Genomic DNA, 27,314 nt, shown 5'->3' with positions numbered 1-27,314 from the left:
CTTATACCTGGCTTGTTACTAAAAAGCACTTCATTACTAAGGGACTAGTGGTAAATTCCCAGGGGCTATAAATAAGTGATATATTGTTGGGAAGCTGGAAATTTCTTCTTGGGTGCACAGTATGCAACACTGACTCTTTGAAGGCTTTTTTTCTTGTAGGTCCTGTGGAAAACTCACTGATGCATTCATCACAAATGTTAGATGGCCAAGGATTCAGCTCTGCAGTTCCAGGATTATACTCGCATCAGATACCAACAAAGGTTCCTCTGCATCCATCTTCTGGACAATATAACTTTGGTGGTTCTCAGAATGTTTCTCCATTAAGTAATCAGGGATCTGGGCAGACTCTTAGTAGACCACCTGTGGGACCTACTTCTATGGCACCTTTGCAACATACAAGTTCTGTTCCCCAAATGCTCCCTCCGTCACAAAACTCTGCTGCTATACCATCATCTTCTAATAGCTTCATTCCTGGCGCTCATCCCCCAGCACTTTCAAACTGGCAATATAGTCAGACTCCTATGAGTCAGCCAACTGGGTCTCAAACAAACCATTTTGCTCATGTAGCAGGAACCGTATCAACCCAGCCATTATCATCATCAGGGAGCACAAATCCTGCAACAAGTTATCAGTATACTGTTTCCCCTGGAGGTCCTCCACTTCAAAACAGCTACATGAAACCAGGTAAGTAAGATAAGGTAAACGTAAGGACTGTTGTACAATGGCGTATGTTTGGACTGAATTATACATCTGGTTGAAAAAATTGATTCTCACTTCAGCTGTTGTAGTTAAAAATAAAGATCTGATTCCGCAGTGACTCATAATGGTTGTGGAACTGCATTGTTGAACTAGATGCTCTGATGAAATGCAGTTTTGAGCTACTTAGAGAACTTCCATTCACTTCAAAGAAAGTTCCATGTAGGGGGCAGGCTCTTAATTTTGTGTTTTGGAGAATGCTGCAACAGGCATTTGCTGGGAGTTGGCCTTTCTCACTCATTGTCATGTTTAAATTTATGTTTAATACTGCTTATTTAGGTCAAATGTTTGCATGTCTTAATGCTTTCTAGGGGTTCCTTCTCACAGCTCTGAACCTAGCACTACTTCGTACCTCTCTGTGGTAGCTACCTGCCTTTTTAAAAAAGGAAGAGAAGGACTAGAAATATAGAGAACTGAAGGTTGGCAAAAATATATTATATTTGTGTGTGTGTGTAAACACGTACACAGTACAGAGGTTGGGTGAGCATATATGGTACCTATATGCCCTTTTGTGCTCTTCTGAATGATGCCTATCTGAACATTTGCACACTTGGATCAAATTGTGGGCTCTTGCGATTTTCTGTCAGTGGTGGGGGTGTGAGTGTGTGCAAGTTGAAGGTTTTTTAGGTTTTCTGTTAATCATTTAATGCTGGCAGTTCTCAGCATGGCCTTCCTCGGAAAGTTGCAACTTGAACTCTTTGAGCATAGTTTGTTGAGTCATACAACATTCATTCTGAAATACAGAAGGCTGGTATGTATGTGTGTTTGCAAGGAGAAGCTGGGAGAAAGCAGTGATGCTACAGTTCAGTTGCTTGCTTCACTCTAGACAGGGATGATTTGTTCCGGAAAATACAACCCAGGCACACAGACTTCATTGAGCACAGCACCGATATCAAAACATACATTAGCAAATAAATCTCACTAATGTTTCTCTCTTCCCTGGTAATATGCACCAGCCAGTCTCCATCCAGCCTTATCACTGGCTTCTGTTAGTGGTAAACGTTTAACATTTTTTGGTCACATTTTCTTAAATGTATGAATTTGTCACAAGCTATAATAGTTTCTTCAGGTTTCAGAGTAACAGCCGTGTTAGTCTGTATTCGCAAAAAGAAAAGGAGTACTTGTGGCACCTTAGAGACTAACCAATTTATTTGAGCATAAGCTTTCGTGAGCTACAGCTCACTTCATCGGATGCATACTGTGGAAAGTGTAGAAGGTCTTTTATACACACAAAGCATGAAAAAATACCTCCCCCCACCCCACTCTCCTGCTGGCTTATCTGCTATTGCCAGCAGGAGAGTGGGGTCGGGGGAGGTATTTTTTCATGCTTTGTGTGTATAAAAGACCTTCTACACTTTCCACAGTATGCATCCGATGAAGTGAGCTGTAGCTCACGAAAGCCTATGCTCAGATAAATTGGTTAGTCTCTAAGGTGCCACAAGTACTCCTTTTCTTTTTGCGAATAGTTTCTTCAGCATCGTTCACTAAAGCAAGTCAAGTATCTGGAATAGTAGGCCTCAACATTTTATGGGAAGTAAGGAAACATGAATAGTGTTATGCATATTGTTAAATGGAAAACTTAGTATACTTCTTGATAGAAAGCTTCCTTACTCTGAATTTCTAGTTTTCACTCCATCCCAAGTTGTTTGTCTCTAGAAAGTTTCTGAGAAGTGTGAAATGGGATATAAAAGTGATAGAGCAGCACATTATTCGATATATCACCTCTTTTTTGTGTGTGCCCTATGATATGCAGGTGACAATTTGCATAACACAGCTGACTTTAACCATTTTGGAAACACAATACAGATGCAAACCACTTGTACAGTTTCAGTTCACTACAGTTTTATCATCAGGTTTCTACTATCCAATTCACATACAGCAGTTCCTTTTCTAAGTATTCTCCTACTGAGCACACATTCCTGTTAATGGGAGTCATGTGCTATCCTTGTATAAAGTTTATTGCAAATCAAAGCAACTGGAATGCTAAAGCAAATATTTCCCTTGTGGATGACTTTTAAACCCATGTTGACTGATGTGTCAGTGTTAACTGTGCACATTAAAAGGAAACTAATTGCATAGTGGCTTTCAAATTGTGATCTGTGAGCCATTAATGTTCATGGAGATACCCCTTGTAGTCCATAGGTGGAGGAAATTAAGTATCAAGGAGTAGATTGCTGGAAGAAAAGGCAGACCTTGTGAGACTGATTTTTCAGAGTGGTCTACAGAATAAAAATGAAGGACTGTAATAGCAGGACTGTCATAGCCATGATGCAATAAAAATTCTTCCTGAATTAAATCAGTTGTAGTTATTTGTAGAATTAGTGACATGTATTGTCTTTAAAATTAGATGGCATAACTTAGCTTGGTGGCCAGATGCTTCTTGTATTTAGTGGGAGCAAAGGTCTCTGCTAGTGTTGGTAATGTACCTTGCCCTAAGATATCTCTGTTGGCAAAGTCTCAGGTAAAGGAACAAAATGGAAATAATCATGATAAAGATCTACTTTTCTTTGATGTCACCACGACAGATACACCTGGAGTATTGAATGTTGTTTCATAAGTAATCAAGCAGATAATTTTTTAAACGATCAGTTAAGTTTGTGTAGTTTGGTCTGACAACGTACTAAATAATCAGTGTACTATAGAAATACTTTTAATGTATTTTAATGTGTGGCCACATGCTGCCCATCCTGGTGAAGATCTGATGTACTGACAAAAGTTGGTGCTTGATCCTTGGAGAAGGTATTAACTATTCCAGATTTAGTTAATGACTGATAGTACGCCTGATGCTTTTAGAGAAGGGTAGACCTACCACCTCTGAAATGGAAAAAGGTGCACTCCTAGGACGACTCTTAAGTGTAAAGTAAGAAAGTAAGGTCAGGATGGCAATCAAATAAGTAATTGTCTTTAAATTATCCATGGATGTCCAGGAAGGGGAAAATCTTCCATTGGCTAAGGGAGGGATGAAGTTACAGAAAAATGGTGTGATCTTAGAACTTCTGTACATTTCTCTAACCAAGGAAGATAAAACACTTGATATGAGCTTTTCAGTATATAGATGCTAATAAACCTTTGTGTAGTATCCTTGACCTAGAGTATTTAGTTTCAAAACAAAAATCCCTTGCATTGCGTGAGTATACTTGGGTTGTGTCTCATTGCTGCAGCATTCTCAGTGTAAAATCTTTGTTGACCAGTAATTAAAAAAAAAAATCTAGAAAATACGTATTTCTAACAATGACTACTTAGCATCAAATCATATAGGTGGCAGATGAACATCTTGTCAAGGGAAATCTGTGGTTTGTTTTTTTTTAGTATGAATTTATAGGATCATTAGATGCATAGTATTGACTTAGGCTGGCATTTTCAAAGGCAACTCTCGTGGTTAATGTGCTTTGAAAATCTTGCTGTAATGGTTATGAATTATCAAAACAGGTAGTGACATAGATCATGGAGCTGCAGAAGTCCCAGTACGTAAGGATGAGAAGAAAAACTGGCGAAGAGCTGTTAAACTTCATGTGCTTCTTTTGGGGTTTCTGTAACTTGTGCTGATCTTTCCAATGAATAAATAATATTAATATTTAGATTGACCTGTATGTAAGTAACCATCTGTGACTCTTCAGTCGGTTTAAAGCTCTTGAAAATGAATTATCTCTGCAGGCTCTGTTCTTCCACCAGTGAATCGGCCTTTAGCTTCAGCATTCCCTCCTGTTAGACCTCCTCTAGGACCTCCTCCGGCTGGAGGTCCACCTTTAGTGAGGCCATCGGCAACCCCAGTAGGTCGGCCTAACAGCTCTCTACCCCAACCTCTGCTAAATTCAACTACAAACCAAGAAGGTAAGGGATTGATCAGTTCTCTTTTTATTTGGTTTTTCCATATCAATATAGGTAATTGTAAATACAGAAATTAAACTCACTCAAGATGACTTAGTGAACAGAAACTTTTGGCTGCTGGAAAACTTTCCCATGATTTCACGGAAGTAACTGTACTTCAGAACTCTTCCATTTTTTTTGATATCTGAATGTTTTCATCACCAGTACTTCCCAAGTGACTCTGCTGGAGGATCTTTTTTCTTAAACTTCAGACTTTTTTTTTTTTTAACTTAGAGGTAGTTCAAATATGAAATGAAATGTTTCGCAAATATTAGTTTGATACTATATTTTCAGAACAGATTTATTTCATGTGTGTTGAATTTGTGTTGCAGTGTCTTTCTGTAAAAACTGTACTAATAATGCACTGATTGTATTTCATTGACGTAAGTTGAAAATTTGACATCAGTGTAGCATAACTTTCCTCACAGTTTCAAGGTAAAACTGATGGGAGAAAGACAGTATATTATTTCCCATTGACAGATGCAGAAGACAGGTAAAAAACTGAGTGTTCAAAATAGATATTTGTGAGTGATACATGTGTGGTGATATGCCCTTGGTTTTTATATTCACTTTTGTACTTAGGAGGGATTTTTCTTTTCCCATTGTTTCAAAACTGTTTGGGAAATTTAAATCTCTCATCACCAATTCTGCAGCAACTACAGAGGGTTAAAATCTGTTACTCCTGCATAGAGTTCTTCCCTTTATACAGTAGGATCAAAATAGGAGATAGCATCATTTGAATCATGGTGTCGTTGCTCCTGGAGTGGAACGGGGACTGCTATGTACAGGGTTGTCCCATGGGGAAATTTTGTAAAATGTGAGCTCTGCAATGCTGTGTCAGATTTAAGGGCTGTACATTATATTTAACTTTTGTAGTGAAACTTTTGAATCATACTTACTGTGTGCTTTCTTTATAGTATGTTAAGGTAGTTGGAGAGTGACACCTGCTTTTAATAAATACCCTATGCAGTACCCGTTGTCCAGGACTATCAATAATCAAAGAAAAAATATGGCAGTCCTGAGATTTACTCCTATGGCTGCTGCATAAGTATGCCATTGTGTTTAAGCACTCATCACTGCTGTGTACCAAACCAGGGTGGATTTGATTTAAATCACTAGTCAGGAAGGCTCGATTTAATCATGGATTTCCACATAAAAGTGTGGTGTTCTTGGTTATAACCTTAATATATATTCTTCACAACTCAGAGATAGATGTAGGTTTCATTTTTAGAAGGCACACACTATACAGTTTTAAAGTGATTTATTTTGAAAACTTTCCAGATTAGTTTTACAGCTATATCAGAAAATGAATGATTGTTTGGTTAATTAATTTACGAAAGGTAATTGAAGCAGATATTTATGAAGTCATTGGGAGGTGAACTGTCTCCAGTTCAACAGGTTAATCATTAATATTTGGGAGATTTTCTTGCCATGCTATATTAGGAGGAGAGCATCACCAGACAGAAATTGTTTTATTTGACTAAAACAACAACTTTGTGTATTCTGGATTTTTGTGTTCAACAGCAAACATAATATTTTAACAAAACAAGAATATGAATTTTTGAATTTAGTTAAACATTCAAGCTTTTCTTTGTTGCACTGTTTGCATTGTGCACTCATGACTGACTTACACACAGGTAGAGGAACTTCATTAAAATATTCCCAAACTGGGTCTCTCTCAAGGTCTGCTGCCATTATAGGTTTTTCCTTCTTGTGACAGAATGGTATGGTAGATCTCAAATCAATATAGGCTACACTTAAGACTTCTGGAATATGCTGCTCAAACAGTTTCACTTTTGTTTCTACTGCCTGTTCCTCCCTTCTCACATTTATCTCCAGACTTCTTCTCCTTGTCCAGATCTGTTCTGTCCCCAACAGTTATTCATTGAACTTTTTAAAATTTTGCACTTTTAGAGAGAGGTAAGGGATTGACTGTGTACTCAAATTTGAGAGGGACAATAGGTTTGAAGTCTGTTATTTGTCACCTCTATTTATTTATTTATTTTTATTTATTTAAAAACATTTTTGCTGTTAAGCATGTTATCTCTGGAGAGACAAATCCACAGTTTGAGAACTGCAAAACTAAGCATCTCTGATGGATCTTCTAGACTGAGCACTGAGTCCCATTGGGTAGATAGAAAGATTAACCTAAATAATCGATACAGAAGCCCCTGGAATCCCATAAAATTGGGTTCCTAATCATGAACTACTGGAATTTATTTACAAAACTTTTCTTAAATATTACATGAATAGATTCTCATACTATAGAATTAAGAACATAAGAATGGCCATACTGGGTCAGACCAAAGGTTCATCCAGTCCAGTATCCTGTCTACCGACAGTGGCTAATGCCAGGTGCCCCAAAGGGAGTGAACCTAACAGGTAATGATCTAGTGATCTCTCTCCTTCCATCCATCTCCACCCTCTGACAAACAGAGGCTAGGGACACCATTCCTTACCCATCCTGACTAATAGCCATTAATGGACTTAACCTCCATGAATTTATCCAGTTCTCTTTATAACTCTGTTATCGTCCTAGTCTTCACAACCTCCTCAGGCAAGGAGTTCCACAGGTTGACTGTGCGCTGAGTGAAGAAGAACTTCCTTTTATTTGTTTTAAATCTGCTACCAATTAATTTCATGTGGTGGCCCCTAGTTCTTATATTATGGGCACAAGTAAACAACTTTTCCTTATTCACTTTCTCCACACCACTCATGATTTTATATACCTCTATCATTTCCCCCCTTAGTCTCCTATTTTCCAAGCTGAAAAGTCCTAGCCTCTTTAATCTCTCCTCATATGGACACGTTCCAAACCCCGAATCATTTTAGTTGCCCTTTTCTGAACCTTTTCTAATGCCAGTATATCTTTTTTGAGATGAGGGGACCACATCTGTACGCAGTATTCAAGATGTGGGTGTACCATAGATTTATATAAGGGCAATAAGATATTCTCCATCTTATTCTCTATCCCTTTTTTAATGATTCCTAACATCCCATTTGCTTTTTTGACTGCTGCTGCACACTGCGTGGACATCTTCAGAGAACTATCCACAATGACATCAAGCTCTTTCTCCTGATTAGTTGTAGCTAAATTAGCCCCCATCATATTGTATGTATAGTTGGGGTTATTTTTTCCAATGTGCATTACTTTACATTTATCCACATTAAATTTCATTTGCCATTTTGTTGCCCAATCACTTAGTTTTGTGAGATCTTTTTGAAGTTCTTCACAGTCTGCTTTGGTCTTAACTATCTTGAGCAGTTTAGTACCATCTGCAAACTTTGCCACCTCGCTGTTTACCCCTTTCTTCAGATCATTTATAAATAGGTTGAATAGGATTGGTCCTAGGACTGACCCTTGGGGAACACCACTAGTTACCCCTCTCCATTCTGAAAATTTATCATTTATTCCTACCCTTTGTTCCCTGTCTTTTTAACCAGTTCTCAATCCATGAAAGGATCTTCCTTCTTATCCAATGACAACTTAATTTACATAAGAGCCTTTGGTGAGGGACCTTCTGGAAACCTAAGTACAGTATGTCCACTGGTTCCCCTTTGTCCACAAGTTTGTTGACCCCCTCAAAGAACTCTAATAGATTAGTAAGACGTGATCTCCCTTTACAGAAACCATGTTGACTTTTGCCCAACAATTTATGTTCTTCTATGTGTCTGACAATTTTATTCTTTACTATTGTTTCGACTAATTTGCCCGGTACTGATGTTAGACTTACCAGTCTGTAATTGCCAGGATCACCTCTAGAGCCCTTCTTAAATATTGGTGTTACATTAGCTATCTTCCAGTCATTGGGTACAGTAGCTGATTTAAAGGACAGGTTACAAACCATAGTTATTAGTTATGCAATTTCACATTTGAGTTCTTTCAGAACTCTTGGGTGAATGCCATCTGGTCCCGGTGACTAGTTACTGTTAAGTTTCTCAATTAATTCCAAAACTTCCTCTAGTTTCACTTCAATCTGTGACAATTCCTCAGATTTGTCACTTTTTAAATTAGAATTTATAATCCCTATTCCATGATGAGATATCTTTGAGGTATAATGTATCTTAATTAAAACTCTCTCTAGATGGGTTTTTTCCTCAAAAAGTATTTTATCAAAAAAATCCAGTTTAAATCATTGATTTTTATCCACCCTGTACCAAACCGCCTTGTAGTGTTTCACAGTTAGTGTTCATCTTAGACAGGGCCGTATGGTAATTGGCACTGCCTTTTTTTTTGTTTGTTTGTTTAAATGTAGTAGTGTGGGATATCAAGTCAAAACTGTTCTTGGTTTCCCTCATGCAGTAAAATTGATAACTGCTTTGTCCTAGGGTAGCTGGGTGAAATTGTAGTATGGAGACCCATTTTAAAAGGAAACCTGCATGGACAACGAAGACTCTTTTTTTATTATTTTTGAGCATATGAAATTTACTGGAACTTGCATTTGGTTAGCAAACTGGTATTTTTTCCACATTTAAAACAAAGCCATGGAACACATTCTTTCTAGATAAGTTAGAATTTTTATGAGGTAGCTTATTTACTTCTGGGTAACAAGTCTCTCTAATTTGGGTCACCTTTTGGATATGCTGGATATGTTTTTCCTTTTACTAACCCAAATAACCCCTTTATGTATTAATTGATGGTTCCCAGTAGCCCTTCATTAATAATTCCCTTCCTGTTTTTGCCACTTTAGAATTCTTTTGGTTCTTTACCACAGTTTACTCTTAATTGGGTGTGTGACTTCCAGAAGCTGCTATTGATAGAATCAAAGCTATTGATAGAATCCTGGAGCAGGATGGGTGCTCTTAAGAGAAGAGTGTTTGGTTTCTTATTCTTTTAGCAGACATATGTAATCATTTATGAGTGGAATTTTCAAAAATACATAAGGAAATTGAGCATCTGAATCCCTGAGGCACTTTTGAAAATCACTCCCCAACATGTGCAACCAGGGGAGCAATTTGGCATCTTGCTACCGTGCAAATCAAGTTGGACTTTTTGCAAAGCCTGTTATCTAGCCAAAATAAAAATTACATCTGTGGTGAAGTAGTTCATTCAAATGATGATAAATAGCTTTTTTGAAGGGTTGATAACATTTAATGTGCTCTGTGCAAGCAGAGTCAGCAGGGGGAGCACAAGTAAGCTGTATTCCTAGATCTCTATTTAATCACTGGTGCACAAGCAAAGTAAGCGCAAAATCATGCTAACCTCAAGCTTCATCCACAATGTAGGAACACTTTTTTTTATAAATTGAAAAGGGATTATTAACACGTATGTTTTACAACAGGTATTGAATATAGTGGAAAAGTTTTTAAAAGTAACTATACCTAAGGCTACGATTTAGTCACAGGTATTGTTAGTAAAAGTCATGGACAAGTTACAGGCAATAAACAAAAAATAATGGCCCGTGACCTGTCCATGACTTTTACTAACAATACCTGTGACTAAATCTTGGGGGAGGGTGCTGGAGGAGCATGGAGGGGGGATGCTGGTGGGGGCGACACCCGGGGCTCATGGTTGCTCCAGCCGGGGACCAGGGCCACAGACCGCAGTTGCTCTGGCCAACTGGGGACCGCTGCCGCAGACCGCGGTTGCTCCGGCCAGCCAGGGACTGCTGCCCAGAGTCTTTCCATTAGGTGATCCTTTTTTGCTTCATGTTTTAGAATCGAGCATTAGGATTTTTACACTGAAATGTTCTCCAGCTTGTCACTGTCCTATTAAATCAATTGCTGATATTAAACTTCCGATGAGGAAAAGCAGCTCAATTTCTCAATTTAAGCCTTCATTTCTTAATGAGTTGTTCTTAGCAGGTGATGCAACAGCCGCTGCCAGTGATGGGTCTTTGGTCCAAAATAGTTATGATGCAATAGAAGGAGGAGGCTTCATGGGTAGGACATTCTTATTAAACACTTTTAATTTTGAGGAACTTAATTTTTAAAGCCTTTTCAGGTGGGAGGTGGTGGCGTGTTACTCTAACAAATGTATACTTTGCTCAGTGTAAGTTTATCTCAAGGAAATTGTAGTATTTGAAGCTTTGTTATAACATTTTATTATGCTTATCTGTGTAAGTGTTTTTTAAACAAGAATCCGGCCAAAACCTTTCAGTAAGTGCCTGGCCAGAATGTGAACATAATAGCATATCATCAATGGAAGCGCTATCTTTTTGTGTATCAACCTAACTGCATTTCTTGGATAACTCATTTGGATATGTAAATCCTCTTTGTCTATTCTAGCAACCACGTATCAGTCTCCTGCTCCCCAGAATCTTAAAATGGGTAGAAATGTTGGGTATTCTTATCCCACCTTACCACCCGGCTACCAGAATGCATCTTCACCTGGAGCACCAGGAATGCAGTCCTCGCCCCTGCAATACCCAGCTGGACCACAACCATTTCCTCAAGTAAATTTTTCCTGTTGGTTTTCTATCTCATTAAAGCCTCAGTCCTGTAAACAGATCCATGCAGACAGAACCCTGCGCTCACGTAGAGCTTTGTAAACGTCATTAGAGTTCATATAAGCACCAGGGTCTGCCTGTGCAGTTCAGCTTGCAGGATCAGGGCCTAAATCTGTGTATGTTGGTTAGATTTCCAGGGCTGGTCAGGGAGAAACTTTTTTCTACATCTTTTGAAACAATATCAACTTATTGCTAATGTGTCCCAGTTCTCCTTACAAGATTGTCTCCCCAAATTCATCTGTACTGCTGCCAAAATAACTTTTTCCAGTCACTTGGACCATGTTTTTTAATTCCCACCCCACTGAATCCCTGTATGTATTGATTATCAAAATTGGTGCCCAGTGCTCTACATATTTCAAGTTTCTTCTCCAGACTTTCAAAGAAGAATGTAACTCCACTTCTGCCTCTTGCTCCAGCCAAGCTTTTGTTTTCTGCCCATTCTTTGCTTTGTCATCCTTGATCTCCCTGATGATCAGACTCCCAGTTAGTGTGCAAAGCTTTTTCCTCCTCGCAAAAACTAACTATACATGTTTTAGTGTTCTAGTTATGACCATCACCTGCCACTGTTTGTCCTGTAGTTTACATACATCATGAGTTTTTAGACTGTAAATATTTTGGGGCAGAAATTCTGCTTGGCTCACTTTACCTATTTTAGAATGCAGTACACAGATTTGTCCCCATTGGTCCAGATCCTCAAAGGTATTTAGGCATCAAACTCCCTTTGAAATCAGATTTATGCAGCAGATGCATACGTATGCAGATAAAATATTATTATTTGTGTGCCTGGATAATAGCATACACAAGTGTCCTGTTGATTGCCAAAAGAATTCAATAAACTCAGAAGTCTTAGAACAAGTGCATGGTGGTACATATCTTTGCTATAATATATAAGCTGCTTGTTTCTTGATAGTTGACAAGATTAAGTTTGTTTTGTAACTAGTGCCCCAATATATTGCAACAGAACACCAAATAATACTTGAACTAGAAAATTCTGAAAGGGAAATAATCTGCTTGTTTTTTAAATTGATGTATCATCCAGATAAATTCAGTTAAAGTCTTAATTTTTTTTTTTAACTTAGCCTGCCTTGGGCACTAATCACATAACTGGGTCTATGGGTGGCCTGAGTCTGCAACCAGAAGGATTAAGATCTATCAACCTTCTTCAAGAAAGAAATATTCTTCCTACAACACCTTTGCAGGCTCCTGTCCCAAACTTGCATGAAGAAATCCAGAAGCTCAACTGTAATCCAGAGTAAGGTTTCCCATTCGCTATAGTTTATCAAAAGAAATGGAAATAAGAACTATTCCTCAGATTTTAAAAAAAAACCTTAGGGTCTAAAAATCAGCATATAAAATTCTTACATTCCAGTAATTGTTTGGAAAGCAGTTTCATTTTTATTAAAATAATGAAAGATGAAAAGTGGCTTAATTTTTTTAATTAAAAAAAAGAGTAAGGTACAGACCAGAGTGCAAACACTGCTCTTGACACATTCCAGGTATTAGCCATATAGATTCATTCTTGTCTTAAATCGTTTCTCATAATCTCTCTTTATAGTTTATATTTACATCAGCAAAATTGCTGGTGTTCAGTTGATCAGAGGAGAGTGAAATGCAAGTCCATAGCACGGGGTGGGCAAACTACTGCCTGCGGGCCACATCTGGCCCACGGGATCGTCCTGCTCGGACTGTGAGTTCCCAGCTGGGGAGGCTCGCCCCCGGCCCCTCCCCCGCTGTCCCCCTTCCCCTGCAGCCACATTGCTGCGGAGGCTGCGCGGCTTACGCCCACCCACCTCCCAGGCTTTCCAACAAGCCTGTCCTGCCACTCTCAATGGCATTGTAAGGAAGTGGGGGGAGGGCAGGAGGCCCTGGGGGGCAGTCAGGGGACAGGAGACGGTTGGATGGGGCGGAGGTCAGGAGACAGAGCATGGGGGGTTGGATGGGGGGGATCCTGGGGGAACAGTTAGGGACGGGGGGCCTGGAAGGGAGCTGTCAGGGGACAAGAAGCGGGGGAGGGATGGATGGGTCAGGGGTCCCAGGAGGACTTCAGGCAGTGTTGATAGGGGTCGGGGAGAGTCAGGGGACACGGAGCAGGGGAGGATGGATTGGGTGTGCCGTCCGGGGGGGGGTTTCGGGGGGCAGGTCCTGGGAGGAGGCGGTCAGGGGACAAGGAGCTGGGGGGGGGGGGGCGGGGGTTGGATGGGTTGGGGATTCTGAGTGGGGCAGTCAGGGGCTGCGAAGTGGGAGCGGGCGGATAGGGGGTGGGGGGCCAGGCTGTTTGAGGAGACACAACCTTCCCTACCCTGCCTTCCATACCATTTCGCAACCTCGATGTGGCCCTCGGGCCAAAAAGTTTGCTCACCCCTGCCATAGCAGCTTTTATTGCTGTCAGTCAGTTACCTCTCTCCCTCTCAAGTGAGAAGGAAGGTTCATATGTTCTCGCTAGAAAAATTCCTCTGGGAACATTGTAATGGCTTAGAAGTTTGTATGAAAGGATATTGTAGTTTATATAAGATAATATCAATTACTAAGTCATCTTCTAAACCCTGTTTTTAGGACACTTTTGGTAGACGAAATCCCTCCTTTTACCCTTGGTCTGTCAGAGACCTGAAAATAGGCTTGATGAGATTAGTTGGATAACTCCCATCAATGACCTCATCTCCTCTTATAAAACAAGATTCCTTGAGTGTAATCCTTTTTCCAGTATATAGATCTGGTTAATTATCTAACCAGCTGAAATTATTTCTCCACTCACCTCAACATATGTATCATATTTTGAGTTAGTCATGTCTAACTCCATCATATCCATTAGACAAAGATCAGTGCTTTGAAGTACTTAGGATCTTCAGTTCTAAGGCTAATGACTAGGCATTCTCCTGCTAGAATATGTAACTAAAGTGCTTTTCATGATGCTATCTACAGCAATATAAACACAATAAATACAAAACTGTGTTTCAGCCATCTGATAAAATGAGTCTGCAGTGTGCATCTCCAGAGTGGATTGTGATCCACCTTGTGGGAACGTGGGCAAAGGCCTGGCACTTTCAAGGCACTTGGATAGGTGTATTAGAACCCAAGAGTTACAACTGGCAAGAAACAAAAGTCAAAAACAGAATGGATTCTGGGCAGGTGTAGAAGTAGAAATGAAGCCATTTAAATAAGGCACAGGAGGGGAAAAAAAAATCTTGACTGCAGAACCTTTCATTTTGAACTCTCTGTACCAGAGGTAACCAGTGAAGTTTTAAATAATGGAATAAATGGGAGGCTAAACAGAAGGCCAGCAGCGTAGTTTCTACTATCATCTAATTGAGAATACCTTGGTAATATTATCAATTTACATATAATCAAAGATACCTTTTTGATGTCTGAGAAGTCTAACTTGGGGTTAAGTAACCTGTATGTAAGTTTTGTATTTGTTTGTAACAGAATGTGTTAGGGGCCAATATACTTATTCCATTCAACCAAACGTGTACAAAATATGGTGACAATTTAGGAAAAGCAAGGCACGTGTGATGGTTATGCCTTGGATTCAAACAGTTCACGTTGAAGTTGTAGTGAATTTGGTATAAAGCTGGAGAGGGTATTCTGTCAGGAAATAGTAATTCACTGCTATCAACTGTGAAAAGAAAATAAGGATTCTATGTACTATTTAAATAATAATGTTGTTCTCTGAAAGCCTCTGAAAATAACCCTTTATCTTTCATGTAGGTTGTTCCGATGTACCCTGACTAACATTCCTCAAACTCAGGCCTTATTGAATAAAGCCAAACTTCCTTTGGGGCTCCTGCTTCATCCTTTCAAAGACTTATCGGTATGATGAAATATTCAAAGCTTTAAATACTGTAGTGTCAGCTATACCTGTACTAGAGTTCAATAACCGATAACTAACTCTATCAGAGACAAATGTCTCAGCTAATCTTGACCCAGGAAAAAACCTCCCATAGAAAACTGTTTAGTCATCTTGCTTCTGCTCCATGAAAACCAGTGTCGTCTTTTTAAATATCTGCCCCCACTATTACAGTCCCTAGCCTCATCTTAAATGATATTGGAAGCTCTGAGGTGCAGTACAGCACTCAATCTATAATGAAGCGAGTCAATATATTTTAATATTGGTATAGCTTGTGTGGTTTTATCTTGTCACCTAATCACTAGCTGCAGCCATTGATTTCTTCCTATACTCCAGTTCCCTGAGCACTAACTCTTAACTAAGTCAAAAACTGAGACTCGGGTGGCCCCATTCATATGGGTCCCACAGCCTGTTACTTCCGCAGTTGACTTCAATTTCTAACATACATATTTATGTAATGTCTGTTTCTGCAGTGCTGAGTTAGGGGACAGTGTCCTGTCTTTTTAAAATAAACTGAAAATACAAAATTAGACATGCTGATTGAGAAGTTTCTTTTTTTGAAAAAGAAACATACACAGTTAAGTAGGTTAGAGCCTGAATTTAACAAGCCTTTCTAACAGTTAAAGTTTTGGGGGCACATTGTGGATTAGGGGTATTTTCTTCTTCTATTCTGCTTCTTAAGTGGGTGTTGCATCTAGGCTGGCTAACCTCAGAGCACAGAGAAGATAGTATTACTATTGTAGATATGTCATAAGTATCTTGCTTTAGGGTTTTAAAGCAGAAGTTCCTCTTTTCCAGCAATTACCTGTGGTCACCTCCAGTACAATTGTGAGATGTCGTTCCTGCAGGACGTATATTAACCCTTTTGTCAGCTTTCTAGACCAAAGGAGATGGAAGTGCAACTTGTGTTATAGAGTGAATGATGGTAGGTTTTAAACCAATGAGCCCACTTAAACATTCATGTCAACTTTTGAATTGGACTTCTTTGTGCATTCCATCAATACACTTTTATCCTGACATTTGAGGTCTGCTGCTATACTTCTGGTCCTTCCCAGATCAGGATTGTGTGATACAGGGAGTCTTCCACTATGGACCAAGATGTGATCACTAAAGAGCTTCACTGAGTTTGAAACAATCTCCAGATGGGAAATAATATTGTACTGCCCTACTTAGTACCCCCTATATATTTCCTCTTACACCGTATCTCACTGCAGATACAGCATGGTTACTCAGACATGTCTGTGCTAAATCCTAGCGCAGTTAATATTCGTGTACTTTAGTGTGAATTGTAATAATACTATAATTTTCATTTTATGTAGTTCCTGAAGAATTCATGTACAATCCTGTGACAAGAGTATATGGAGAACCTCATAAAAGACCTGAAGTTCAAAATGCTACTATTGAGTTCATGGCTCCCTCCGAATACATGGTGAGGTTTTGGTTCCTCTTATTAAACTTTTATATATTGCTTTAATGTCTAGGGGCTTCAATCAGAAAAGATGGCTATTGTGCAAGTGCTCCACAGACTCCTAGTAAGGCAATCCCTGCCACAAAGAGCATATCTGAGAAATTTTGCAAGATGGGCTTTTTCAGACCGTATTATGTAACTTTAACATCTCAGATGTTGCAAATATCACTTTGTACTTTTATACAGGAAAATGTGTAGGTACTGCTAGGTCCCAAGGAAGAGCGCTAAGGTACTCCACTGGGCTAGTGCATCTAAGCAGTTCTCACTCTCGTGGCTGTTTCCTGACTAGAAGTCTGCTGTCTCCGCTAAAGGGGGCCTCAGTTTTCTCAAGTGGTAGAGGCCTGTGTTTCATTTTTTTTAAATCCCAGGTTCAAATCTTTTTTTTTTTTAAGCCCTCATGGTGTCTTCAAGAAACCTCAGGGTTTCTTATACTAATGTACAGCAATATCAAGAAATATTAATATCAAGAAAAATTGTACACAATCATTGCTTGCACGTCTGTTTTTGGTAGATGAGTAAAAGTCATGTGATCGTGCCCACTAACAGTGCATCTGAGATTGATCAGTTTTGTCTTCTGCAGTTATAGCTTTGGGTGGCAGTGGTTCTGAACCTTTTCTGTATTGTGACCTTGAATTATGATAAGTTTTTGGACCCCACTCCTCTGATATAAAGAAACGGTTGTTGTCTCTCTCACAAACCCCAGATGTATTCAGGACCCCTAAGTTGAAAACCCCTGGCATAGGATGCCATGATCTAGTTTCTGTTAACATGTCTGGAGTGTTAAGGCAAAGAATCTTAAAGAATATATATAAAAAATTGTGGTTCCATCTTTTAAATGTTAATCTTTATTTCTGGTTCATATTAGCTCTTAATATTGTTGTAATGAAAAATATTGGAAAATTTCATCGTTATTGTGGCTTAAACTGTACTTAAGATGATATACTTGTACTAAAACCACTGGGTAATAGACCAAGAGTCCAGTTCTGCAACCTTTGCTCACCCGAGTAGTCCTATTGACTTCAGTGATTGTTTGGATAAAGGTTGCAGAATCTGCTCTTTAAGCAGTACCAGCTAAACTAAACTAATGGTGATGAAATGTATCGTGTCTGCACTTTTCTAAAGTAACTGATGTGTCATCTAGAGAGGAAAATACCACTTCTGAGAACTTGGAGAAGACAGCTTGTTAAAGGGACAACATCAAATCAAATACATTGAAGTACAAATTAATTTGTTCAAAATAATACCTTAGGTTTTAAAAAATTAATACTTCAGAAAGCTAACATTGATATTTATATATTTTTTTCCTTGCATTATCTCAACTTGAATGATGACTTGTCACTTTTACTTCTGGATTACTATCGGACTCTTGCACGCTATCAGGATGCTCCACTGTTTGGGTTACAAATATTGCAGTGGAATGGTCAAAAAAAAGTCCCTTGGTAATTTTTCTAAATTACATGGGAATATTCTTGTTGACTCTGGATTTTGTAAAATCTTATTTTTACAAACATCAGTTTCAGGCCAAATTTGATCTGACAGTTTCACTTTAGCAAGGACTAGAATTTATCCCATTTGTTTTTCCTCCATATTTCCTACTGTACTATCGTTGCTTATTTGTCCGCTATTACACAAATTAGATATTTCTGTTTCGGGGATGCGTTCTGAGTGATGCAATATAACCAATAAACTGAGACTGACCATTTCAATCACTGGACTTTAAGAATCTCTTGGGTTTTTTTTAGCTACGTCCACCTCAACCTCCTGTGTATCTCTTTGTGTTTGACGTCTCCCACAATGCAATAGAAACAGGATACCTGAATACAGTCTGCAAGACCTTATTAGACAATCTTGACTTGTAAGTTTTGGTTCTCTTCTCAGAATTTAATCTTTTTTCCTTGTATTTCCAGTGTTTTCTTTGTGGAAATGTTTTTTGTGATCTGTGAAACTAGTTTAATGTTGTGTGAACAGGATTTTAATTCAGTGCATTTATGACAGAGAGAGGAAAATTTTCAAAGTATTGCATAGGAATTAGCCTTAAATTCGGTTCTTATCAATTGTAGATACAATGATAAAACTCCTAATTTTAAAATGTACCTGTCAGTCTGATTATACAACTTCTTGGTTTTGCTTTAATAATGCAAAAAAATGCATAAGAATATCATAGGTTTGCACTGAACAAAGGTTTGGAACTATGGCTTTAGAAACAGTAATTCAGTGTGCACTCCTTGCAACAAATGCACATACATGTCTATAAAGCTCTTCAGGAGAGACAAGTTGGGTGAGGTAATATCTTTTATTGGACCAACTTCTGTTGGTGAGAGAGACAAGCTTTCAGGCTTACACAATGATCCTCCTCAGGTCTGGGAAGTGTGTCTATACATACACGCACACAAGGTAACAATTTATAGCTACTCCCACAATGAACTTGTGTAATGCTTTACATCTTTTATGTCTGGTGGAATTCAGCATTAAAAAATTATGTGCACAGTATTTTATAATTCTGCATATTTTATTTGTCAGAATAACACAATATAATCACACCAGTTTCAGTTATTTTTGGTGATTTATTTCAAAATACCTGTCAGCAATACAGATGACCAAAAAGATTCAGGAAATGTTTTTTTGACAAATAGATTCCTTACTAGGCATATTAATACAGAACTCTGAGTAATAATTCATTTAAACTACAATACAGAACCATATTTCCCACACCCCTCAGAAGCAGTGCAAAGGCTTGGGGGAGTCAGGGGTAGCAGAGGAGCTGAGGGAGAGGGAAATAAATTGCTGGGAAAGAGCCTGGGTGTGAACTTGGATGGGTGTTGGGTATGGGTGGGAAGAGTATGGAACAAGTTTTTTGCAGGGGCGGGGTGGGATTGTTAGGGAGTTTCCCCCATGCAGACGACAGGTTGAATTTCCATAGGGGCCTACAACTCCATTCAAAAAATTTTAGGGGTCCACAAATGAAAAAGGGTTGAAAACCATTGCTTTAGAGTAAGTCTCAATACAGGTAGTGTCAGTTTATTGCTGTAAAATAGCTCAAAGCCAAGACATGAACAAATTTCAGTATTGCAGTTGTTCTAACTACTTGTTGGGGGAGGGAAGTGTAAGCATTAGCCTGAGAATGATGTAATGGATATTGCAGAAGCTGTATTTCCCAGCAGGAATAAAATGTCCCTCTACCTTATGTCATTGTAATAGCTCTGAGAGAACGTACTTGCACTTGAACAGTGTAGGCTATCCAAAATCGACTTGCTAAACACTTTTTTGATTTTTAGGCTTCCTGGGAACACTAGAACAAAAATAGGCTTTATAACATTTGACAGCACAATCCATTTCTACAGTCTTCAGGAAGGTCTCTCTCAGCCTCAGATGCTAATAGTTTCAGATATTGAAGGTATGTAAGAATAACATCTAAATTGAATTTTTATAAAATGATACCTAATGATTTTGACACACTGTGTTGGCACACTCTAGAACTCTAAATACTAAGATGGGTGAACTAGAGTGCCTTGTATTAAATTAGGATATTGACATAATTAAGATTGCAGAAACTTGCTGAAATAAGGATAATCGATGAAACATGATAATACCAGCGTACAAAATTTAAAGGAATGATGGTAGGTCACACTATTGGGGGAATGGCACTATATGTGAAAGAAAGAATAGAGTCAAATATAGTAAAAAATCTTAAATGAATTGAACTGTACCATAGAATCTCTGAGGATAGAAATTCCATGCTTGGACAATAAGCATATAGCAATAGTAATATACTATTGACCAGCTGAGCAGAATGGTGACAATGACTGTGAAATGCTCAGGGAGATTAGAGAGGCTTTGAAGCAGAAAATTCAATAATAATAATGGGGGATTTCAGCTGTCCTCATATTGACTAGGAACATTTCACTTCAGGAAGGAATGCAGAGATAAAAATTTGTTTCCATAAAAGACTGCTTCTTGGAACATCTTGTCCTGGAACTTAAAAGGGGAGAGGCAATTCTTGATTCAGTCCTAAGTGGAGTACAGGATCTGGTTTGAGAGGTGAATATAGCTGGACCACTTGGTAATAACCATAATGTAATTAAATTTAACATCTTTCTAGGGGGGAAACATGTCAAAGAAATTCACCATGGTAGCATTTAACTTAAAGGGGAACTACACAAAAATGAGGAAGCTAGTTAAACAGAAATTAACACAAACAATCACAAGGGTGAAATGGATAGTTCTCTGAAAACATCAGCTTGATGTGTAGCAGCAGTCAAAAAAGCTAACAATGCGACGAACCCTTAGGAAAGGGATAGAAAATTAACTCAAAAAAAAATCATAATGCCACTCTATAAATCCATGGTATGCCCACACCTTGAATACTGCATGCAGTTCTGGTCACTGTATCTCAATAAAGATATATTAGAATTGGAGAAGGGCAAGACAAATGATTAAGGGTATTAGAACAGCTTCCATTGAGGAGAGATTAAAAAGACTGGGTCTGTTTATCTTAGAAAAGAGATGACTAAGGGGGGAAATGGTAGAGGTCTATAAAATCATGAATGGTGTGGAGAAAGTGAATCGGGAAGTGTTTACTCCTTCACATAACACAAGTAGGGGTCACCTGGTGAAATTAATAGGCTGCAGGTTTCAAAATAAACAAAAGAAAGTACTACTTCGCACAACGCACAGTCAACTTGTGGAAGTTGTTGCCCTAGGGCATGCTGTGAAGGCCAAAAGTATAACTGCATTCAAAAAAATAATTAGATAAGTTCATGGAGGATAGGTCCATCAATGGCTATTAGCCAAGATGGTCAGAGAGGCCACCCCAAACTTTGTCTCCTTAAGTCTCTGAGGGTGTGTCTACACTGGAATAAAAGGGCTGTGGCTAGCCTGGGTCAGCTGACTTGGGCTACAGAGCTAGAAGTTGCTGTGTAGACATTTAAGCTCAGGCTTGAGCCTGGGCTCTGGGATCCTAGCCCTCCCCCTCGCACTGGCGTAGACGTACCCTGACTGCTGCCAGCTGGTACTAGACAACTGGGAATGGATCAGTTGATTGCCCTGTACTGTCCTCTGTAAGAGACAGGATATTGAGCTAATATAGTTGTTCTTATGCTCAATATGCTGGGAATTGCCAGATCAGATCACTAATTCATCTAGCAGTAACCAGCACCAGATGCTTCAAAGAGTAGTGAAATCTATTTAATGTATCTAGGGTCTCAGCTAAGGTCCATTAAAGTTAATTGTACAATGCTGTGATGTATAGTAGGGCTTCTTTAGTGGCCTTCACAGGTGAGCTGTTCATGACCTGAAACATGAAGTCAACTTTCCTGCCATTCTAGTTTAACTCCTAAAATTATCTAAACTTTGTATTTCAATCCTGTTTAAACTATTGATCTCAGTAGCTTTCTATAATTCCTAAGTGGCTACATGATGCTTAAAAGTTTTGTTTTTTTTTTTCTTTTACTCTTAGTTGTACTGCCATTTAATTTAAAATGACCTTTCATTGCATAGTGTTGGATAGGGTAAATATTACAAAAATGAGCACCTAATAGTTTTTCACAATACTTCTGTTTTACAGGCCATGTTCTTATTCTCTTTTACTCTTTTGCTTTTCATGCCAGATAATCATTATCTCAAAATGAAATGCAAGGGATTGCACAGGTATAACTGAGGGCAGAATAAGACCCAGACTGGTCTGAAAACTAGCTGAAATGTTTTCAGATAGCTTTAATCAGTTCATTTTTCTGCTCTTCCAGATGTGTTTATACCAATGCCAGAGAACTTATTAGTAAACTTAAATGAAAACAAAGAGGTAAGACCAGACTTAAACTGTTTTGGTGACATTCAGGCAGTATGAAGTGCATTTGATAACTTGTACAGTACTTAATGAGATAATGTCAATTGAAATCACACTTGTCTGAATTTCTTGTCTACTTTTATTACAAAAATTACTGTAACTGAAATAAATGGAAAAATTTTGTTCAGTTTTACTTTGTGCGTTTAACTGCGTTGTATGTAATTAGTGTTGCTGTTTCCCCTGTGTAGTCAGCCAGTTTCTCTGTGGAGACTCATCTTTCTTCAAAACAAGCAAGCAAGCAGAGTATTGCCAAATCACTTTTAATTGGTTACATTTCAAGTTAATGGTGTCCTTTAAATATCTCAGGTCTCTTTATTTAAAGTTAAGGGAATCCAATGCATGTCTCTTACTAGGTGAAGTAACTTAAAATTAGTTAACTGCGATTAATCTTATTAACTCATGTGATTAACTCAAAAAATTAATCTTAATTAATTGCAGTTTTAATCACCTGGTTAAACTATAGAATAACAATTGAAATTTATTAAATATTTTTGGATATTTTTCTACATTTTCAAATATATTGATTGCAATTACAACACAGTATACAAAGTTAGTGTTCACTTTATATTTATTATTACTAATATTTGCACTGTAAAAATGATAAAAGAAATAGTATCTTTAATTTACGTCATACAAGTACTGTAGTGCAGTCTCTTTTTTGGGAAAGTGCAATTTACAAATGTAGAATTTTTTTTATTACATAACTGTTTTTTTTGTGTAAGTGCAATGTAAAACTTTAGAGCCTACAAGCCCACTCAGTCCTACTTCTTGTTCAGCCAATCGCTAAGACAAATAAGTTTGCTTACCTTTATGGGGGGTAATACTGCCCGCTTCTTATTTACGACACCAGAAAATGAGAACAGGTGTTCGCTTGGCACTTTTGTAGCCAGCATTGCAAGGCATTTAATGTGCCAGATATGTAAACATTTGTATGCCCCTTCATGCTTTGGCCACCATTCCAGAGGACATGATTTCATGCTGATGATGCTCATTAAAAAAATACTGCGTTAATTAAATTTGTGACTGAACTCAATGGGGGATAATTGTATGTCTCCTGCTCCATTTTACCTGCATTCTGCCATATATTTCGTGTTATAGCAGTCTCGGATGATGCCTCAGCACATGTTGTTCGTTTTAAGAGCACTTTCACTGCAGATTTGACACAATGCAAAAAAGGTACCAGTGTGAGATTTCTAAAGATAGCTACAGCACTCGACCCAAGGTTTAAAAATCTCCTTCCAAAATCTTAGAGAGGAGGTGGGGAGCATGCTTTCAGAAGTCTTAAAAGAGCAACACTCCGATGCAGAAACTACAGAACCCAAACCACCAAAAAAGAAAATCAGCATTCTGCTGGTGGCATCTGACTCTGATGATGAAAATGAACATGCGTCGGTCCGCCCTGCTTTGGATTGTTGTTGAGCAGAACCCATCATCAGCATGGACGCATGTCCTCTGGAATGGTGGTTGAAGCATGAAGGGAGTAAGAATCTTTAGCGCATCTGGCACGTAAATATCTTGTAATGCTGGCTACAATAATGCCATGTGAACGCCTGTTCTCATTTTCAGGTGACATTGTAACAAGAAGTGGGTAGCATTGTCTCCTGCAAATGTAAACAAACTTGTTTGTCTGAGCGATTGGCTGAACAAGAAGTAGAACTACATTTGTAAGTTCAACTTTCATGATAAAGTGATTGCATAACAGTTCTTGTATTAGGTGAATTGAAAAATACTATTTTTTATATTTTTTACAGTGCAGATATTTGTAATAAATATAAAGTGAGCGCTGTACACTTCGTATTCTGTGTTGTAATTGAAATCAATATATTTGAAAATGTAGAAAATATCCAAAAATATTTAAATAAATGGTCTTTTATTATTGTTTAACAGCACGATTAATCGCAATTTTTTTTAATCGCTTGAAAGCCCTACTTAAAATGTTGGCAAGCTTTGCCATATTGAGTTCCTAGTTTTTTGTGCTCGGGAACTTGTTTTATTAGAAGCGATAGGTTATGGAATACTGTAGAATGTCACTCTAGGTAAAACCTGAGAACTTGCACATGGACACTTGGGTTATGGTGGCAGTTCACATACCTCCAGTTAGTTTGGAGCAGATTTGGGACTTTCTTCCCAGTTATTTTTAGATGAGAGTAATACATCCACTCTGCTCAAAGAGGAGCACATGTGTATCAACACTTAATGTGAGTAGTAGATGGCAGACTAGGAAAAAGTGAATTATTTAACTTGGAAAAGTTGCTCTGGTCATCTGAGGCAAAATGTTCAAAATAACTCTTAATTAGTTCCTACAGTTTTAGAAATGCTAAATTTCAAGTGAAAGAGTAGAGGTCAGATATTAAGAGGCCTCAGTGCTGGCTGGGTGCTGTAAAACAGCAAACTACCCTCACATCTTGTTTTAAGGTATTAAATGTTACTTTTTTGTGTATGTATTTAATTTATCTCTTTAATACCAGCAGTATTCAATGTTACACGCATAATATATAGCCTGGGCAACAGAGGAGAAATCTCTTCTGAAACTTTTTAATTCTGAGTACTTTTTTTTACTTTATACCAGCTAATTCAAGATTTACTGAGGACCTTGCCTCAGATGTTCACCAAATCCCTGGAAACACAGAGTGCTCTGGGACCTGCACTGCAGGCCGCCTTCAAACTGATGTCTCCCACTGGTGGTCGAATTTCTGTCTTCCAGACACAGCTTCCATCTGTAGGAGTGGGATCACTAAAATCCCGAGAAGAACCGAACCAAAGAGCATCTGCAAAGGTTACAAAAACACTCTTTAAACACAGATTATGAAAATTTACAATCCTGTTGAATGAGTTTATATAAATTTTGCATGGTTTGGATTATCTTAGTTTTATTGTAGTTCTGTTGTGAGAGCTGACGTTCTTATGCTGTATTAATCAAATGTTACTAACAAGGAAACCTATAAACACAGAGTAATGCTCTGATTTTGAAAAATACTTAGCACTAAGAACAGCCATTGAAGTCAGAGTGAGAGATGCAGTGCTGAGCATCCCTGAAATTAGGTCACAGGAGCGTGTGCCTTTTGGAATTCCTCTCTTCTATTTCCTTGTATTAACAGGACATACATCTTACACCATCCACTGACTTCTATAAGAAGTTAGCCTTGGACTGTTCAGGGCAGCAGGTTGCAGTTGACTTGTTCCTTCTTAGTGGGCAGTATTCTGACTTGGCTTCATTAGGTAAGTCGTCATAAGCTGCTGTTTAAGATTGTAGCTTCAGTGTTCTAATGAACACTGTGTAATGCTAAAAATTTTTTTTGCTCTTTCACTTAAGCATATTCTACCATTTTAATATAATGATTGGTATTGGTAACCATGCCCAAGAGGGTTACTTATGAGACTGCATGTTCCCCTATCCACTGTTTGACATTTCTATGGGTAGAGATTATGGTATTTCATTTTAAGAGTTTCCTTCTTACCGGAGGGTTGAGATTTTCTCATCTCTTGGAACATTGTCAGGACTTGTTCCCTAATATTACTAGACAAAAATCAAAGTTCTAGAAACATTTAAACAAAGTCCTGTTTAACAAATAGAAATATGTTTAAACTATCTGGGTATAATCTCCTCATTTCCAGATTCTGAAAAGCCTCACTAATGTGGGGCGTGAGATGACTTCTTTAAAAAAATTAAAAATTGGTAGCTATATCCTTGTATGTCAAAAGCAGTTCATAGCTCAGTGTCTGATTGTGTCTGTTGGCAGCTCAAAGACAGAGTTCTGTTTACAAAACTTGACCCTTTTCCCCCTAGATCATGTCCTAAAGTTTACAAAGAGGATTTCCCTTTGTTTTGGACTAAACATATGTCAGATACCATGGTGACAAGCACAGTATAAGAACTTGAATAGGGTGACTAGCAGGGGCTACTGACCCACAGAAAAAGTCAGTCGTGGGCCGTGCACAGGCTCGGGGCTTCCCCCTGCAGTGGGGCGAGCTGTGGAGGCTTGGGACTTCCCCTAGGCTCTGGGGTGAGGCCAGAAATGAGGGATTCAGGGTGTGGGAGGGGGATGAAGGCTCTGGGGTGGGGCTGGGGCCAAGGGGTTTGGTGTGCAGGAGGAGGTTCGGGGTATGGGCTCCAGGAGGGAGTTTGGGTGCAGGAGGGGGCTCAGGGCTGGGGCAGGAGGTTGGGGTCTGGGAGGGAGTTAGGGTGCCGGAGGGGATTCTGACCTAGGGCAGAGGGTTTGGGGTGTGGGTTCTGGCTGGGCGGCACTTACCTCAGGTGGCTCCCGGTCGGCGTCACAGTGCAGGCTCCCTGCCTGCCCTGGCTCCTCGCGGCTCCCAGAAGCAGCCGGCATGTCCTGCCCCAAGGTGGAGGGGCCAGGGGACTCTGCATGGTGTGCACTACCCATGGGCGCTGCCCCCACAGCCCCCATTGGTCGCGGTTCCTGGCCAATGGGAGCTGTGGAGCTGGCTTTGGGATCGAGGCATCACATGGAGCTTCCCCGTTTGCCCCCGGTTCTAGGGGCCGCAGGGACATGCCAGTCACTTCTGGGAGTTGCACGGAACCGACTGGATTTTTAGTGGCCTGGCAACCCTAGCTTCTCCCCGCAGCAGGGTGAGCTGGCGCTTGCAGCTCCAGCCCCACATATGGGCGCCAAGGCTTGGTGCTTCCGGCCCACAGCGCAGAGACTTGCCGCAGGGCACATGACATGAAGCAGCGGGCCGTAGGTTCCCCACTCCTGCTGGATAGGATGGAATTTCATGTTGAGATAACTTCCCCTTAATGCATAATGACATTGTTAGTGAGACATAATATTACAACTTCCTTCTGGTTAGCATGATAGTTTCCAAGAGGCTCTTCTCCCCTCGACTTGTAGGAGTATTTCAAAGGATTATTTTGTTTCTGGAATAAGGTGTGAGTAATCTGAAGGAATTTATTTTCATTCTTACCTCTAAATGCATGATGGAGTAAACATCTTTATAGGAGAAAGCTTCATTACTATTTTAATTACTTTCTTACCCCTGACGTATCCTCTGAATTCTGTTCCAGAGTGGTGTGGTACCATCTTTCCTTTAGACCAATTTTAAATCCATTTCACACTTTATAACCTT

The 27,314-nt window shown here is 39.1% G+C and overlaps 1 protein-coding gene across 6 annotated transcripts in view; it reads left to right on the top strand.

Annotated features, from left to right (window-relative positions):
- The window catches only part of SEC24A (SEC24 homolog A, COPII coat complex component), a 51,141-nt gene that overhangs the window by 7,669 nt on the left and 16,158 nt on the right, over positions 1 to 27,314 (top strand). For 2 of the 6 annotated variants that reach the window (XR_006283444.1, XM_037907817.2), the window contains exons 2-14: positions 160 to 684; positions 4,411 to 4,587; positions 10,426 to 10,506; positions 10,852 to 11,018; positions 12,152 to 12,324; positions 14,778 to 14,880; positions 15,715 to 15,841; positions 16,236 to 16,345; positions 18,127 to 18,239; positions 19,660 to 19,778; positions 22,126 to 22,181; positions 24,796 to 25,002; positions 25,325 to 25,445. Coding sequence is in view for 5 of the 6 variants with exons in the window: in XM_037907817.2 (XP_037763745.1) it covers positions 160 to 684; positions 4,411 to 4,587; positions 10,426 to 10,506; positions 10,852 to 11,018; positions 12,152 to 12,324; positions 14,778 to 14,880; positions 15,715 to 15,841; positions 16,236 to 16,345; positions 18,127 to 18,239; positions 19,660 to 19,778; positions 22,126 to 22,181; positions 24,796 to 25,002; positions 25,325 to 25,445 (2,079 nt within the window). In the remaining variant the exon portion in view is untranslated. Of the gene's footprint in view, positions 1 to 143; positions 685 to 4,410; positions 4,588 to 10,425; positions 10,507 to 10,851; positions 11,019 to 12,151; positions 12,325 to 14,777; positions 14,881 to 15,714; positions 15,842 to 16,235; positions 16,346 to 18,126; positions 18,240 to 19,659; positions 19,779 to 22,125; positions 22,182 to 24,795; positions 25,003 to 25,324; positions 25,446 to 27,314 lie in introns of all 6 variants that reach the window. The other 4 variants (XM_007053572.4, XM_043521383.1, XM_027825465.3 and 1 more) reach the window with 4 other exon arrangements.

This window comes from Chelonia mydas, chromosome 8 (genome assembly GCF_015237465.2).
Source record: "Chelonia mydas isolate rCheMyd1 chromosome 8, rCheMyd1.pri.v2, whole genome shotgun sequence".
In the NCBI taxonomy this organism is placed as follows: domain Eukaryota; kingdom Metazoa; phylum Chordata; order Testudines; family Cheloniidae; genus Chelonia; species Chelonia mydas.
Note: the sequence above shows the minus strand (reverse complement) of the source record. Positions and strands in the feature narration are given on the sequence as shown.